This window comes from Eurosta solidaginis, chromosome 5, assembly GCF_040869045.1.
Source record: "Eurosta solidaginis isolate ZX-2024a chromosome 5, ASM4086904v1, whole genome shotgun sequence".
Taxonomy (NCBI): Eukaryota; Metazoa; Arthropoda; class Insecta; order Diptera; family Tephritidae; genus Eurosta; species Eurosta solidaginis.
This window is the reverse complement of record NC_090323.1, coordinates 270,629,669-270,646,291: the sequence shown is the minus strand read 5'-3', so window position 1 is coordinate 270,646,291 and position 16,623 is coordinate 270,629,669. Positions and strand designations below refer to the sequence as shown.

Genomic DNA, 16,623 nt, shown 5'->3' with positions numbered 1-16,623 from the left:
AGTGTTAGAAAATTTACTAACCAGTGGGAAAAATAATTTCTTGCACAGTGTGCCAACACGCTTAGCCAAAGTAAATGCCAAATTCTTCATCTTATGATTTGCTTGGAACAAAATTGGGCAGTTGGCTACTTTTCAATATCAGATGGCGCCAGTGTCGTTCATTCTACCATTCTCAATAAAAATTCATGCAATCTACTCATAATGCATAAACATGTGTTAAACTCATCTATATGAAAAGCTGTTTATGTGTCGGACCTATTAGTAATCAGAAACGGGTTTGAAATCGGTAGCAAATTACAAGTGAGAATGTATACTGTGCAACGAAAATTTTTCCGGAACGCAAGAACTCCAACTTAGAATGAAAGGCTCAGGCTCATATAGTAAATCCACGAACTCGTTTTGCGATTTTTGATCAAATTTTCTTTACTATGGTTATTTTAAATTTGCAATATTTTGTCTGAGTGAGCTTAGAATATTTGAAAAATGATTAAAGTACGTATCCTATTCAAATACGAAATTTTGTAGAATAGTTTAAAAAGTTATTTTTCTGGCTATTTGTTTTTTTTTTTTTCAGAAGTTTTATGTAAAATAGCATTTGAGAGTAGCTAGAGGATTAAAAATTATATTACTAATTGGTAAGCCTTTTTTAGAAATGTTTATGAATTATTGGAAATAATTATCTTTGGCCTTGAAACATTCTTCCCCTTTAGAACCGGATCCACTTTTCTAAGCGACAATCATATGTATAAGTTTTTGCAAGTTTTTAAATTTTTATTTTCGAAATACAGTTCTAAACGATGTCTGGCAAGGCTAAATCACAAATTCAAAGTGGAATTGCGGGTAAAACTTTTCCCGCACATTCCCCAAATCCTATGCGCACACCATCGCGTTGACAATGGCCTCGAATGATTACCTCATCGCCATCTTGCAAGAATTTGCGTGTACCGCCACCATTCAAATTAATCGTCTTCGAGCCGCGCCAACTCAGCTCCAACATTGAACCATAAGAATCCTCTGTCTCACCGCTGATTGTGCCAGATGCCATTAAATCGCCCGGCCGAACGTTACAACCTGTGACCGTGTGGTGGGCAATTTGTTGCAGAGCCGTCCAATACATATATTTATAGTTGGATTTGCAGATGACCGTCTCTGCAGCGCCTTCAGCTAAAGAAAAAAAAAGAACAAGAATAGAAAATAAAGTTTCTTATCTGCTTCTTCTTGTCTATCAGTGCTAATACTTACGTTTTAATGAAACTTCTAAATTAATATCGAAATTGAATGGGCGCTGATGTTTCAGATAGGGAAATACCTCCGGCTCTTGTGGATAGTTATCTATCAAAAATGGTTCCAATGACGCTACCGGCACAACCCATGGCGCTATGGTAGTGCCCAAATTTTTAGCTGTAAACGGACCAAGTGGCACATATTCCCATTTTTGTATGTCACGAGCACTCCAGTCGTTCATTAATGTAAAACCGAATACATTTTTCCAAGCATCTTCTGCTGTAATGCGCTCACCCAATTGATTTCCTGGCCCTCCAACAAAAAATGCCATTTCAAGTTCGAAATCTAATAGTTTGCAAGCACCAAAAACAGGCGGTTGGCCTTCAACAGGTACAGTTTGTCCCAATGGACGTCGAACTGGTGTGCCTGAAACCACAACAGAGCTGGCTCGCCCATGATAGCCAACCGGTAGATAACGCCAATTTGGCATCAAGGCAGTTTCTTTGCTACGAAACATAATTCCCACATTGGTGGCATGATGAATTGATGAGTAGAAGTCGGTATAATCGCCGATATTGGCAGGTAAATGCATATCGCACTCAGATTGTGGAATAATAACGCTACAAATGAAAACATTTGTCAAAGAGGCGCATGATTTTCAATAAAGAAAAGTATTGGACTTTATAATACTTACTTTCGTACCAGCATTGCATTTTGTTCTAATATAGAATTTTTCAAAAGCAGTTCACGTGTACACGTGCGCACCACGTTCCATGCTGTGTGTCCGAGGCTCATTAGCAAATTTAACGAATCTGAAGTGAGTGCATCCTATGGCATGACATTTTTTATTTTTTGGAAATATAAAAAGTTATCTACAAGTTCAATTGCTAGTTACCTGCACTTCAGGAGGATACAGTTTAGCTGCTCCTGCAAGATCGAGCACATGTTCACCGATGGCGACACCAATACGCTTGCGGGGCTACATCGGAAGATAAGTTTCTTAAGTTATGCAAATAACAACACTTGTATGTAGGTATAAATAATAAAATAGGATATAGATACGATATGTACGAGTATGTAGATTAGCGGTATATTCTAGCTTTTAGAATTATTATTACTTAATGTAAGTATTCCTTTCAATAAAACCGTTTAACTTAAAAAAATGTATTATTTTTTTCCAATGTTATCCTTTCAGAGGGTAAGACCTGGTTCAGAAACATCACAAAAAAATTGTCCCTATCCGGGACGGTAGTGGCACAGGGGTAAGAAGTTGAGATTTCTCAATGGAAACTAAAAAAATTTAAAACTACCCAAAGTCGATAAAACTATAGTTGGCGATTTCACACATAAATTTAGGTCCCGATTTATTGTTGAGGTTTTTCGCACAGTGATAAATGTTCTGATTCTGATATTTTAACTCTTCATAGTACAGATGCCGTTCGGAGTCGGCATAAAACATGTAGGTCCCGCCCGACCAATTTGTAGGGAAAATCAAGAGGACCACGACGCAAATTGGAAGAGAAGCACGGCCTCAGATCTCTTCGAAGGTTATCGCGCCTTACATTTATTTTTTTTATTTTTCATAGTACAATCTGAGTTTGAATGTAACACGCACCATAAAAATGTCCAATCAGGAGCAAAATTAATATAGCAACTATAGTATTATCGATTTTGGCTATTGAAAATCAAAAAAAATTAGTTTTAATTCTTGGATTTGGTTGATAGTTTTAATTTTTTGAGTTTCCAGAGAGCCATATTCACTTTGACCTCTGTGTGACAACCGTTCAAGGTCTTCTGTCGGTACCATAATTCATATAAAATATTTTTGACCTACATATGTATTACCGTCTGAAGGATGACTCACCAAAAAGCCATTAATTTGATATATAAGGACCACCCTAATGTATTGGGTTCATATTAAACTATTTAGTTTATCAGATTGAAGCAAAAGTTCCCTTAGCAGTTGCGGTATTGGGTCGTTTATTATAATCAAACGAGTTTCTCATCAACTTAATGCAAATCGAATTCCTAATAAAAGCTCCTTCACATAAGAAGTTTTTTATATAGACGCGTTCAACGCAATCTTAGGCATGATAAGTAGATTGTGCATATTTATATGGAGAGCAGTAGATCGAGGTATGCCCATCCGACATGGCAAAGTAGCCATCTTCCATCTATTCGTACATTAGGGTATGCCATATCTTGGCGACAGTTTTTTTTTGTTCTGCTAGAAAATATATTTAAAATTCTTGTTTTCAGAAAATAAAAAAAAATTACGTTTTACAAACACTAAATTGATTCATTCAAAAATTCACGTTACCAAATAATCTACAGAAACCATTTTTCCGTCTTCCAATCGATTTTACGGTATAAATTTTTATTAAAAAGAAATGTAAGCCCAGAAAAAATAAAAAATCCTCTAACCTAAAACTTCAGTTGTTGTTTTTTCTTAATCCCTCGGTTTTCCGTTTTCATCGAATGCATTTTTAAGAATAATGGGAACTTAAAGGCATTTAGTTTTTCCTACCTACAATTTATAGAAGTGCTAGAAATCAATCACTTATATTGATGTTAACTATCCCGATACTTGAGGACCTTTGGTTAGTTGGGTAAGCACACTATCTCTACATCGCAGCGGCCGCTGTGTAGCGTTAAGCTCAACTGTATGGCTATAGCCCTGTTAATTTTGACGAAGTAATTCCTAAAGGTATCCCTAAATGATCACCAAAAAAGTATCCAGATTATTCCGAAAAAGTGCTGAAATGGTTCCAAAAACAAGTTTTTGATACCGACTAAATTTTTTTTCTAAAATCTAGAGCTGATCAAAACTTTTATGATAAACATCATCATCAGAATAAAAAAGTCTGTCAACTTTACTTACGATGAACCACCAACAACAAAAGCAAAGCTTTGGCGAAGCAAACATGGCATGGCTTTGGTTGAACGTGTTTTCAACAGTTCAATCATCGAAGGAATGCGGCCCAATCCATTAAGTGTAAAAACTTACTAATTGTCATCAATATTCTCAAATGGGAGTCCGAGCAAACTTGCAGTTTCGATGGGGTTGAACCAGAGAGATAAGGGTATTAGAGGCGTTAGTTCCACATTGCAATTTAAAAGATGGTGGGTGTCATGTGAGGACACATTATAAGCGGGACATACATTGGGTATGCCGGGTTGATTCTGGATAAGAGTTTCACCTATTACAGTATCCAGATCGTAGTTGAACTAGAGTGACGCCTGTTGCTTTGTTCAACTGCGAAATAAGCGTATTTTTTTTCAAGAACGGAGTTCACTGGGCAATTCCTGGTGTTGTAGTCCGTCGCCTTTTTGGTGGATGTCACATGCTCTTTTCTTTATAAGTTTCGGATTTCTTCATAATGCTTAAGGAGAAGTCTTCTTAAGCTCATGTGAGGGGGGGCTGCTACAATCAGAGGTATGTTCAGAGACAATTTTAAGATAGAGATTTTGCAGGGACGAAAAATAGTGTGAAGCAAGCTTCTAGTAGGTTACATTCACCACTTACCATAGCAGAATTTGTTAAACTACCACTGTATGTATTTATTATTTAACAATTATTTGTACACTTTTTATTAAGCTAATCTGTTCAGAATTTTAATTTTTACTCTCTAAAACTCCAATCAGTGTATTTTGTGAGCTTAAATTATGTTAAAAATTGTGTTAAAGTTTTTGGTGTGGTGGAAGTGACCTACTAAAATTTTGTGAAGCTCCGCAGCTTTCCACTGAATTTCGCGCATGCAACATCTTATTCTTTTAAAAATATTTGGTATGTTGGTACCTAGGTTTCTGGTTCCGCAGCAGAAACTCTTTGTTCAGCTTTTAATTTCTTTCCTTTGTGGGGAGTATTGTCGCCTCACTGTGTAGATGACGTTTTGGAGACATAATAAGAAATCCCGTGACAGTTCTAAGCGCGGTGTTTTGATAGGCCTGAAGTTTCCTCCAGTGTACGAACATATTCGCGACAAGCGGCTGACCAGTTGTTTTATAAGAGGTTATGAGCATTGGGAAGCTCGCCCTAAAATCTCTCCGGAGATTATCGCGCCTTATATTTATTTATTTTTTATGAGCGCTTTTTTGTCTTTGCCCCAAGTACTGCATCGCCAAATAGAGGTCCTGATCGAACGACACATCCAATATTTTTGAACAGTCTGTAGCGTAATGCCATCGACGTGGTTATCTAATGTGGTCGAAATTTGCCATGTCCACATTGTAAGTAAGGTCGTCGAGAATTTGGTCGGTGACAGTGTCAGATTTTGCAGGGTTAAAAGGCGTCCTCATATCACGTTTCTTCCAAATTAGTTAAAAAGTTTATTATTAAAGAATTGCTTAAAAAATAGTTTCATACGTTATAACCAATGAAGGTAGTTTTAGTTTTTATTTTTTCTCTCACCCTAATGCTCATACAAGGAACTGAAATGTTGGTTTTTTATTTCTAAAATTCTTCACTCGCTTAAGCGCGGCAAAACCAGTTCAAATATTTTAATTAGAAATAGATAACAACTGGAACAAGAAATCGAAAAATGCTCGAATTTACATAAAATATAGTCTGCATATTTTAATTATACATTTTTGTAGTCAAATCTAGTTTCACATATTATCCGATATACATACTTACATTCGTTTTTGTTGAGAATACACCGTAAGGCAGATTTTCGAGTGGAAAATCACTTCCGACTGGAATATTTACAAAACTTGCCATTGTTTTGACGATTTCTTTACAAACTCTGCACTTTTCGTATAGAAGTGGAAAAATTCAATTCCCAAAGGTAAAATAATCCCAAAAAAACAGGTAAGATAAACAACTTGCTCAATCGCCAGTTCAACGTCAACTAATGGAGCCATAGATTTTTCAGCCGCTGTCTTGTTGATGTTTAGCTCTCTTTAATTAAAATTCGGTTCTCTTTTATTACCCGCTGTGGAATATTTTAACATATTTTTTTTTTCTGTGCAAACCCTACGGTAAAATAATGAACCAGTTTCAAAATAATATGCTTCTAGAACTATCTTATAAAATATAGATATTGGTAAGCAATAATCGGATATTGAGCTGGAACTAGTACTGCCGTCTAATGGTCTAGCTCTACACTACGCTTAAGCTGTCCGAGTTTTCTGGAGGCTAATTTTAATTGTCTTAGCTTTACATATTTATGGGCACATACTTAATGGTTCATATGTTGATAAAGCAAACACACCAAAGAAATGCAATTCTAATATTAACTCGCTTATTCTCCAAATTTGATTATGTATATAATTCTCTCAGTTTTAAGAACAAACTTGCCTAAATTTTGCTCCATATAGTGATGTACTAGATATTTTATTTTTTACCATTCGGGGTCCTTATCAAAACTAAATGGGGTAGGTAGGATGGTTCCAACAGCACATTAGGGCTAAGTGGAAAAGTCCTATGGTCGTACCACAAAAAAAGGAATATTTTAAGTTCTTTAACCAACTATAAACAATAAGAAGGGGGTTACATTCTTCAATTCAATAGATTTATAAAAACGCCGATTGCTTTATTCTGTGTAGAATTAAGAGCTCTGCTGACACATGTAAACCACACTTGAATCCATATAAAAGAATGGATTTCCTAACTATTTCTTATCTTAGACCCATGATTACTTATTTCAAGTATATATGGAATGCATAGGCTTTTTTGATAGTAGAATAATGTTTTCTATCCAGTTCAATCTTCTATCTAGAATCAGAGACTTGACCAAGGCACACGCGTTTAACTGGGGTAGAATAAGTACAGGTATTTTATTCCGGTGCTTACATATATGGTAACAGCTCTACTTAGTTTGAGTTGAACTGCGAAAAAAATCCAGGTAACGTCGTAATACAACGCTGAATACCTCGTGTATCAGGCCATACAATGTCTATGGAATCACCTCTCCACATATTGTATGATCTCCCGCGCTCTAGAGCTTGCAACTATTAAAAAATTTACTCATTTTGGGTTTCACAGCGATGTTGAGAAAGCGTCATTTAGAAGATATATATATGCAATTTTTTTTTAATCGTTAAAACTATGAGATGTAACCTACACCAATAATCTGTAGTGCATTGGTCAAAAATTTTTATCTTTAAGTTATTTCATAAAAGCGGGCAATAACACAAGCTTCTCCCCTCTCCTCTAGAAACTGTGTTTTAAGTCCCTAAAACTTTGTCTTTTCGACAAAGAAAATTTTTTAGCTCAACTCGGGATTTCTTCCAAATCTTTCAAATGTAAATTCACGCCCAGTAGTGAGATTTGTGCCTGTTGTTAGATCATTTATATTCACTGAATTGTTTAGGGATCATTTTTAGATTGGGATCATTTCGTTACTAGCTTGGAAACATTTCGGGACAATTTTCTCTATCATTTCACAACTAAATTTTAATTGTTCCGTGGTACTTTTCAGATTGTTTTCGGTACAATTTCTGCATTGTTTCAAGGTTCTTATCTGAACTATTTCGAGATTTTTTCGGAAGCATTCCTTTCACTTGCCTAAGTCGAAATACGTTTTTGTGTATTCTACTTGGACCAATAAGGATGTGGGTAATATAAGTACATAAATCGAGATACATATGAATAAGTAGTTTTGGAATAGTAGTACAAAACAGCGTTGAAAATTTGCCCCTGGTTCGAATGCTAACTTAGTGGAGATTTAGGAAATTGTTACGAGTATTTTTTCAGCACCCTGCAAAAATCGCGAAATTGACTTTCTTTATAAATTATCAAGTTGATCATTGATTTCAATAAGTTTTACATTGTTTTAAAGTAAAGGTTTTCCTAAAACCGGAACCCTTTATTCGAGTTATATCAAAATATTAAGAACACAGCTAGAATAGCTTTAGATATCTTTCGTAAATAAATAACTAACTACATTTTTATTACATATCTTTCATACGGCAAAAGTGAAAATCGGAAATAAACATAAGATTACAGGGTGCCGAAGACGTATCTTTTATACTTTTGGAACTCCTCTCCCTCAGAGGGGGCACATCTTAAATTTTCTGTAACTCCAAACATAGTGAAACGCTTTAATTCACAACTTATAAAAATAAATTTTAAGCTAAATGGATTTATTTTTATATTTTTTTTGGTGCGGCCGGAGCCGCATATAAAAGCTAATAAGTACTTACCGTTACAATTCCAGATAAATAACTTAGTTTATATATTTTTGACCACAACATTCAACTATATAATTGTTTATTCATTTTTTTCAATCTTTCTTTTTTAATATTTAAATATTTAAATATTTTTAGATTTAAATACATAATAAGCGAACCAAATCTTTATTACAACTTCTTTTCATCATTAGTTTTGTGTTGTGTAGTCACGAAAGATCTTCTAATCATAAAATACACATACAAAGTTAAAAGTTTTATAATTTATATTAATTATTATTATTATGATTTTTTTTTTTTTTGAGTTGCTAATTTGATTGAAGAGAATATTTCTGTTTTAGCTATTTTTATTTTAGACGTGACTTTTCAAGAATAAAAACTAAGTTTGGTCCTAAATAACGGTTATTTCGAGAGAAAAACAAAGTCCAATGGCAGTTAATTACTATATTATAGTGCAATTACAAAAATTTACATACATTTATTTAATTAACGAACAATTATGAGTGATTAAAATGGAAAATCGGATTTAACAAAAATTGGGTCAAAATTTCGATTGAACTGGATATGTTAGGATATTTGGGGGAACATTTAGTGCGTGCTATTGGAATATTATTTAAGTGCTTTTAAATACAATGGAATAGAATATTTTTATTTTGTGGTTTTTGACTCATAATGGAGATATGTCTATTTAGCGTAGATTAAATTTTTTTTGGTTTTTGCAATAAAATGCTGTCGACATCAAATTTGTTTCTCAAAAACATACGATCTCTAAATTTTTTTTGACTGTGCTCTGAAAATTTGCTTCGCTTAAAACAAAAATTTAAAGTTTATCAAAAAAAAAAAAAAAAATACATTCAAACAAAATACATCTTTTCTATTTTACATTTATGTATGTGAGGCTCATGTTAACGTTCTATGTTTAGTTGCTTTTGAATGCCATGTTACGTGTTATGTACGGCATTATTTATGCTATGCTATGTTTCTCTATTTTGTGATTTGTGAACTGCTGCAAGAGTTTTTGTTTTGTGTTTACAATTTTATTACATTCATACATTGCACATAGATTTGTTTCTCTTTCTTTGTAATTAATGCAGCTAACATTTAAATTTTTTTTCTATATTTTTTAAATATAATTTTAATTGTGTTTTTTTTTTTTATTTGATTATACATTTATGTTTACATATACATTTCACGTTGCGCTTTATTGAAATGGAAATTCTCAAGCACAACTCCGGACTTGCCTGGGCGCTTGTCACAAGAGTGTGTTTATTTTGAAAAATGTACCGTTATTGTCAGTCACAGCGTAGATTTTTCAGCCAAATTATAAAACATTTGCCGCTTCCGCTTGCTGGATCCAAAATCACAGTATTTGGAAAGCTGCGCCTATGTTATGCGATCGAGCTTTCATCAAATTCAAAAAAAAAAGTTTGTTTTTTGGTTTTTTTGTTTTTAACACATTTAATTTTATCATGGTTATATATATATTTATTTGTTTATAATACTTTAATAATTTGGCTAATTTAAGTTTATATGTATGTATATTATGTAATTCCACTTAAACTCAAATTTAATACTTTTCATTATTTATGTATATTTGGGTCAACTATGTAATTTCACTATTACATACACATATGAGGGTACAGATTTGTCTTCCAAACATCAATATGCTTTTTAGCGCATTTCGTATATTTGCGCTTATGAAACTTTTATCTACTTTTTGCCACACCAAAAATGTCTTCCAAAACGATTTTTGTTTATTAGCGTTATTTTTTTATTAAATAAATATATTTTATTTTTTGTCTTCCAAGATATTTTAATATTACTAAACGGAAGACCTTGGAATTTTTTGTTTCATATTGAGTTTATAAATTTATTTATTTATTTTTTTTTTTGTACTTAAAATAATAGACTTAGCTTTTGATTATGTGTCCTTGTTGCACTATTTTTTTACTCATTTATGCTTAAAACAATGATAAAAAAAATATTTTCAATGTTAACTAATACAGTTCTAACTCGATAAGTTGAATAGAGAGCATCTCTTATACAAATTACTAAATTAAACAAAAACAACCAAAACTTAGAAACCAATTATGGCATTGAAAAGTTTTTCAAATAAGCAGCCACCAATGACCTTAATTTTTGTGTAAGTCTAGCAAATGAACCATAACGCTCTCATAAATTAATCTGACAGCGCTTGTCAAGTGTATTGAAAGTGCTATGTCGCTCTGTTCGTATTCCTTATGCATGGATGGATGAATTGATGTTGGTATGCATACAAAGATTTCTTAGCCATAAAACAGCAGTTTTTAGGTTCTAATTTTTTATTTTTTCGAGATTTCAATTTTGCGACATAACAAATTCATTCACAAACATCTCTGATGTCACTTCCCTTGACATTTTGCTCTCTAACTCTTATATTTGCGGTAACATTCTATTAAAATTTAAAGTTTTTGGAAATCAAATTAGTAGGTGATCTCATACCGAAACTTTTGAATCTACCTCGAATATGTACCTATTGCTTAAATGTTTCCCCTTGAGTAGTAGTAACACTATCGATTACCACTTTTCCTCTTTTAATCATAAATATGTAGTATGTAACCTACCAATAAGATAGAGTACTTTACCCAACTGATATATCTTTGTCTCTACTTCGAAATACGACTTTTTGACTCTTTGCACCCATCATGTTGCTCCCAATATGGAAATTGTAGAGTGTTTCTGAGCGAATATTTCACGAACGAATTTATCAAATAAAATTTTTTGTTTGTAATTCTGGAGCCAGAATAAAGTTTAAAGAAATTTTTCCAGAAGAAGCTTTTCGGCAGATGCATTTTTTTTATCTTATAAATTTCGCTCTATTAGCTATTGCAGTTTTGTAGAGCTCGGCTCAGCGTTTAAGAGTAATATGTAATGTCTCAGCTCCATTATTAATTCCGTCGATTCTATCGACGACCTTCATTTATATTAAAAAACAAACTTGGACGACGATCTATACAAACAACGATTAATTAAAGAAATAATAAAAAATTGTAATTGGTAAGATAATACAAGGTTGGCTGACTTGCAGTGAGAGGCGATTGTGAAAGCCCTATTCTAGTTGTTCCTAATGGGACAGTAACAACTGCAACGAAGCAGAATTGGGTTGATAATCACGGAAGTAATTTTGATAGTTTGAATTCAGCGCTGATAAGGAAATTGAAAGCTTTACTATAATATTTTGGGATAGCATTGTAAGGCTATTTTTACTTTAAAAAAGACAATCAACAAAAATATTTTTTTATAAAACTTTAAAATTTAAAAGGAAATTAAAAATAATAAGTTTTTTTGATTAAAAATTTTTTCAAACTGCCTCTGTTCAAATTATCCAGCGAGCACTGTAATAATTTTTTTTTTCAATATATCATTTTTATTGACTTATATTTTATAATTTCTGCTAACATTAAAAACCTTTTTTTAAATAAATTTTATAACATTAGAAGCAATTTAGATATATAACAACAATAAACAATTTTCATTAAACACCTTAACAAACTGAAAAACAGAAACTAATCAACTTTGAAATCTTGCACAGAATCCCGAACTATTTTATGTTTTTTTTCAACACTTTGCTTAATCTACATCTAGTCTACACTCTGAGATTTGTATGCCAGTTGGTTTGTGTCAAACCATTAAGATTTGTCTATGCCAAGCTGGCATCCTGGAAGCCCTTTGGTGATTTTGTTGTTGCTTTTTTTCCCGTACATATGTACATCAATGTATATATAACTGCAGTTTTGTTAATTATGCACTTTGAACTTTGTGCAACAATAACATTTGACCGAAAACTATTTATTAACTTTTGCATGTAAGTAATTCACATACATATATGTTATGTTACATACATATATACATATATGTAAGTAGGTAGATGTATATTATTAGTAGATATGTAATATGTAAGTAATTAAATATATATCAGAACTATATTTGGTTTTTAATTTATTAATATTTTTTAAATGTATTTGTTTCCATGGCTTTTTTGTATGTATTGTATATCTATGTATATATGTATACCTACGCTGCCTAAGTGCATAGACTGTAGCGTTATTTCTATAATTGTTTTTGTAGTAGTCGCTAATTTAACACTTTCATTGCCTTTAAATTTAATTCCAAATAAATTACAAATTAATTGATTCGCATAGGGATAGTTGTTTTTGTTTTCTGTTTGTGATTTCATTCAATTCACGACTTATGTATGCCACTTCTTATTCTTACTTCTCCATGCTTTCGCTTCTTCCAGCTCGTTCGTGTTGGGTCTTAGTGCATCCACCAAAACAAAATTTTAAATACATATCTTAATTAAATTCTAAATTTTATATATAATAATAAATAAGATAAAATTGTAAGTGATATGACATAAATTTAACATATTTGCGCAGATTGACTAGAGTTTTGTTGTAAATGTAATTTTTAATAAAGCATATTTAAATATTTCAGAAACAAAAGCATCAAATTCAAAATCAAATAAATTTCCTCAAGATCTGTCTAGATCATTGTTCTACAATACGGAGCTACTATTCATTGTGTCCCACTCCATGTCCTTCATTTTGTTTTTGCAAGCGGTTTTGCTCTGCCAAATGGAATTAAATTACAACGACACAAAGACCCTCCATCGCCAGTTGCGCATAAAACTTTACACAACTCGTTCCAATCTGGTGTTGTTGTTGGCACTTTGTTTTCAGCTAAATTGTGCATCTCGAACTCTATGCCATTCCTGCAGACGCTACAGCCACTCAGTGTTGTATTGCTGTGTTCACAAAAAATGTTACAGACCAAGTTTCGTGAATGATCAGAGATATTTTTCTGTGTGCAATTGTTTGACACAACTTCGTCGCTTTCACAACTGCAACTGACATCACCTGTAGGCGAAAAGAAGTTTTTTCGTTTTTTAAATATATGTATAATAAAAAAATCTCATTTTTGTTGCTAATCTTTAATACTTAGGTTAGGTTAGGTGGTAGCTGCCCTGATAAGCATAGCTCACTTGGACAACACGAAGGTCCGTTGTGATACCACATACACCAAACATAACGGAGACCTAGATCTAGCTACTTAGAGAATCGTTGGGTAGCAACGATAAGGCTCCGAATGATACCGGTCTCAACTTTGGATATAATCTCGGGAGATCCAAGTGAGTCGCGACCGAAGTACTTTCGCCCAGTTCTGGCAAAAGCTGGGAAATCAATCATAAAGTGATTTGGTGATTCCCCCTCATCATCCTCCATACAGCTGCAGCAGGATGGAGTTTCCAGTATATTGAGACGTACCACATGGATACCCATGGAACAGTGCCCTGTCAAAACCCCAATGACCATTCATAGGTGAGCCTTAGTGAACCCAATTATTTCAGCAGACCTCCTGTCATCCACTTTCGGCCAGAAAGATCTTGCTACCCTGTAAGACGTGGTGTCTGACCAACGTTTTCTGAGCTCACTCTAGGCCCAGCTATGGAGGAGCAATCTACAGGTGACCAGCGGAATCCCAAAATCCCTACAGCCATCTTCATCCGGTTCAGTTGTATCGATGTGGACTAAGAGATCCGCTTGAAAGTTACCCGGGATATCACTATGGCCCGGGACCCAGATAATCTTAATTGTAAAATAATTCGATGCAATCGCAAGCGAGGTTAGGCACTCCCAGACTACCCTCGATCGCACTGTAGTTGAGCTCAAGGCCTTGTTAGACGCTTGGCTTTCAGAGTGGATGTTAAATTCCCTAACCGTAGTAGCACTGAATAGCATTCCATCCAATGCAGTGATCAGCCAACTTAAACTTGCGGCTTACATTTAGCTCTTGGCAAAAGACCCCCCCCCCCCCCCGCCAACCTTTCCGTCCAACTTCGACCCATCCATGAACAAGTTAATCGGTCCCATGCCCCAGATAATTCCCTTCCCCACTCCTCTCTCGGTGGAATGACTGGGGTGAAGGTTGTATAGGGAGCACTTATCGGCATACAATAGTCCGTTCTGTCCGGAAACTGGTAAGAAGGCTAGAGTGTCCGCAGACAGAAAGCCAATAGCTTATATCTTTAATACTTAAAAATTTTGTTTTAAGATTTATTTGATGACAAACTCATATCAACCTGCAAAACTAGCTTTATCTCTAAGTGCTTAAACAAGCGTTGTGAAATATGAGTATTTTCAGCTAATCCGAACGAATTTCAAAAAAATACCCACTTGTCAACTTTATCTAATCGAGGGGAATCCTGTTGCTTATAAATATGGATCATACACATCCATATCCACGGGGCTCTGGCGACGTGGTCATAATAAATCGTTCACGAGAGGGTCGGGCTGTTACCTTAATGGCGCCTGTTCTAGCAAAGGGCAATCCACATCTATAGCACACACAAAACCTTCGGGAAGCGTGTTTATCGCTACTAGAACAAGAATAATATCTGATTTTCTCTAAAGTTTCCAAAATTGTTATCCTTCGTTTGCAAGCTTTGATTAAATGTAATTGTCAGAGCACGAGACATTTTTTGTGGATTAAATTTGAACTCCAACATATTAATAATATTTAAGCCGAAAACTGCGCCAACTATCGCAGAATCGATCTTCTTTGTATCGCATATAAGGTCCGATCAAGATTGAATCCGCTGATTAGAGCTTATTAGTGCGACTTCAGACCTGGTAAATCACCCCTCGATCCAGATTTTCACTATACGCCAAGTCTTGGAGAGAAAAAAATATACACATCTCACCTTTTCTTCGATTTTAAAACCACTTTTGACACTACGAAAAGGAGTTGTTAGGAAAATTGAAAGAACAAGAATTGAATGAGGATAAAACAGGTTGTCATCAACACTGTTGACAGCCTTATTTTCGAAATATAAATGAATTTGTTTATTTAGGAGCCAGCATTGACATTAACAACAACGTCAGTTTTGAAATCGAAAGAAGAATTACTCTTGCCAATAAATGCCACTTTGGACAGAGTAGGCAGCTGAACAGGAAAGAACACTTATCGTACCGTCTGGTTTTATGGTGCAGAAGCATGTATCATGGCAATATCAGATGAGGAGGCTTTGGGAGTTTTCGAGAGAAAAGTTCTTTGAAAGACTTATGACCTCTACGCGTTAGCGAAGACGAGTAACGAAGAAGCTGTAATGATAAGCTGCACGAGATTTAGTCCAACTAATTAAAACAATACGGCTACGCTGTGAGTGAAAGGTGATGCTCCGGCCAAAAAAGTTTTCTTATCGGAACCATCATATAAAAGTACAGACCACCTCAGCTGGAAGGACTAGGTGGAAAATGACTTAATACTATTGGCGCCATTTAAGCCAACGAAAAAGCGACTGGCTGGCCATAAGTTAAGTAAGTAATTAGAAGACAATTTTTAATTAAGGTGGGCAGAATCGATTAATAAACAAGTCCACTTTTGATTATACTTTACGTCAAAAGAGTGAAGCCAAATGAAATATTATAAGTACTAAAATTAGATCACATATTTCTTACTAGAATATGGTACTCAATATGGATATCATACAACTGCCAGTCAACATAAACGAGGGTATTGGAAAGAACAGTTTAAAGCCTCTCAGCTGGCTTGAGTAAGATATTGTCAGCCGTACAGCTTTTATCGAATTCAAAAAAAACCTGAATGGAAAAGTTACTTTTGGTCAACAAGCTTACTTACTTACTTACTTAATTGGCGCTTAACTGTTTAAATGGTTATGGCCGAAAACCAAGCTAAATATTTCGAATTAAAAAACATGAATACGTGCGTATATAGTCATCGTCACGGCTATGGACTATGCACAAGCCAACCAAGGAAAGCCATATTGGCCGATGTCTCTTATTTCTCCAGCAGCGAGAACACTTGAATCTGTTCTACTCACTTTTTATAATGCGAGTATTCAGCTAGTATGGCATCCAGGCTTCGGGATTAATCATGAGAAACTCCAACATAGGACAGTGCTCGTTGCACTCGATCTATTAGCAGTATTTGACACGTTCAACTAGGACTGCTATACCGAGAAAAAGGAAAACGTGGACCAAAAAGTATGTCAATAGTAGGCAGATGTCGTGCAATTTAGAAACGAAACATGTTAAATGGGAAGAATGCAATTAATCCATTCCTTAATATGTATATATTGAAATACCCTTCACCATCCTAATTTGCTAAGCTTAACAATGGCAACGACAGATGAACTGTGCTCCAAAATACGCAGTTCAATGGCCTCTAAAGGAAAAACTTTACCCGAAATCCTAAGCCACTCGCTGG

At 34.4% G+C, this 16,623-nt stretch overlaps 2 protein-coding genes across 3 annotated transcripts in view; both read right to left on the bottom strand.

Annotated features, from left to right (window-relative positions):
* Positions 1-447: 447 nt before the first annotated feature.
* On the bottom strand, positions 448-6,063 carry Faa (fumarylacetoacetase). Its single transcript, XM_067786737.1, has 5 exons — positions 5,861-6,063; positions 2,120-2,203; positions 1,919-2,052; positions 1,243-1,844; positions 448-1,164 (listed from the first exon to the last, which is right to left on the bottom strand). The coding sequence occupies exons 1-5, from the start codon at positions 5,942-5,944 to the stop codon at positions 824-826; spliced, it is 1,245 nt and encodes a 414-aa protein (XP_067642838.1). The 5' UTR covers positions 5,945-6,063; the 3' UTR covers positions 448-823.
* Positions 6,064-9,461: 3,398 nt separating this feature from the next.
* LOC137253510 (uncharacterized) overlaps positions 9,462-16,623 on the bottom strand; it is a 28,214-nt gene continuing 21,052 nt past the window's right edge. For both annotated transcript variants that reach the window (XM_067790563.1, XM_067790564.1), the window contains exon 4: positions 9,462-13,253. In XM_067790563.1, coding sequence (XP_067646664.1) covers positions 12,937-13,253 — 317 coding nt within the window. In that variant the 3' untranslated portion in view covers positions 9,462-12,936. The remainder of the gene's footprint in view (positions 13,254-16,623) is intronic.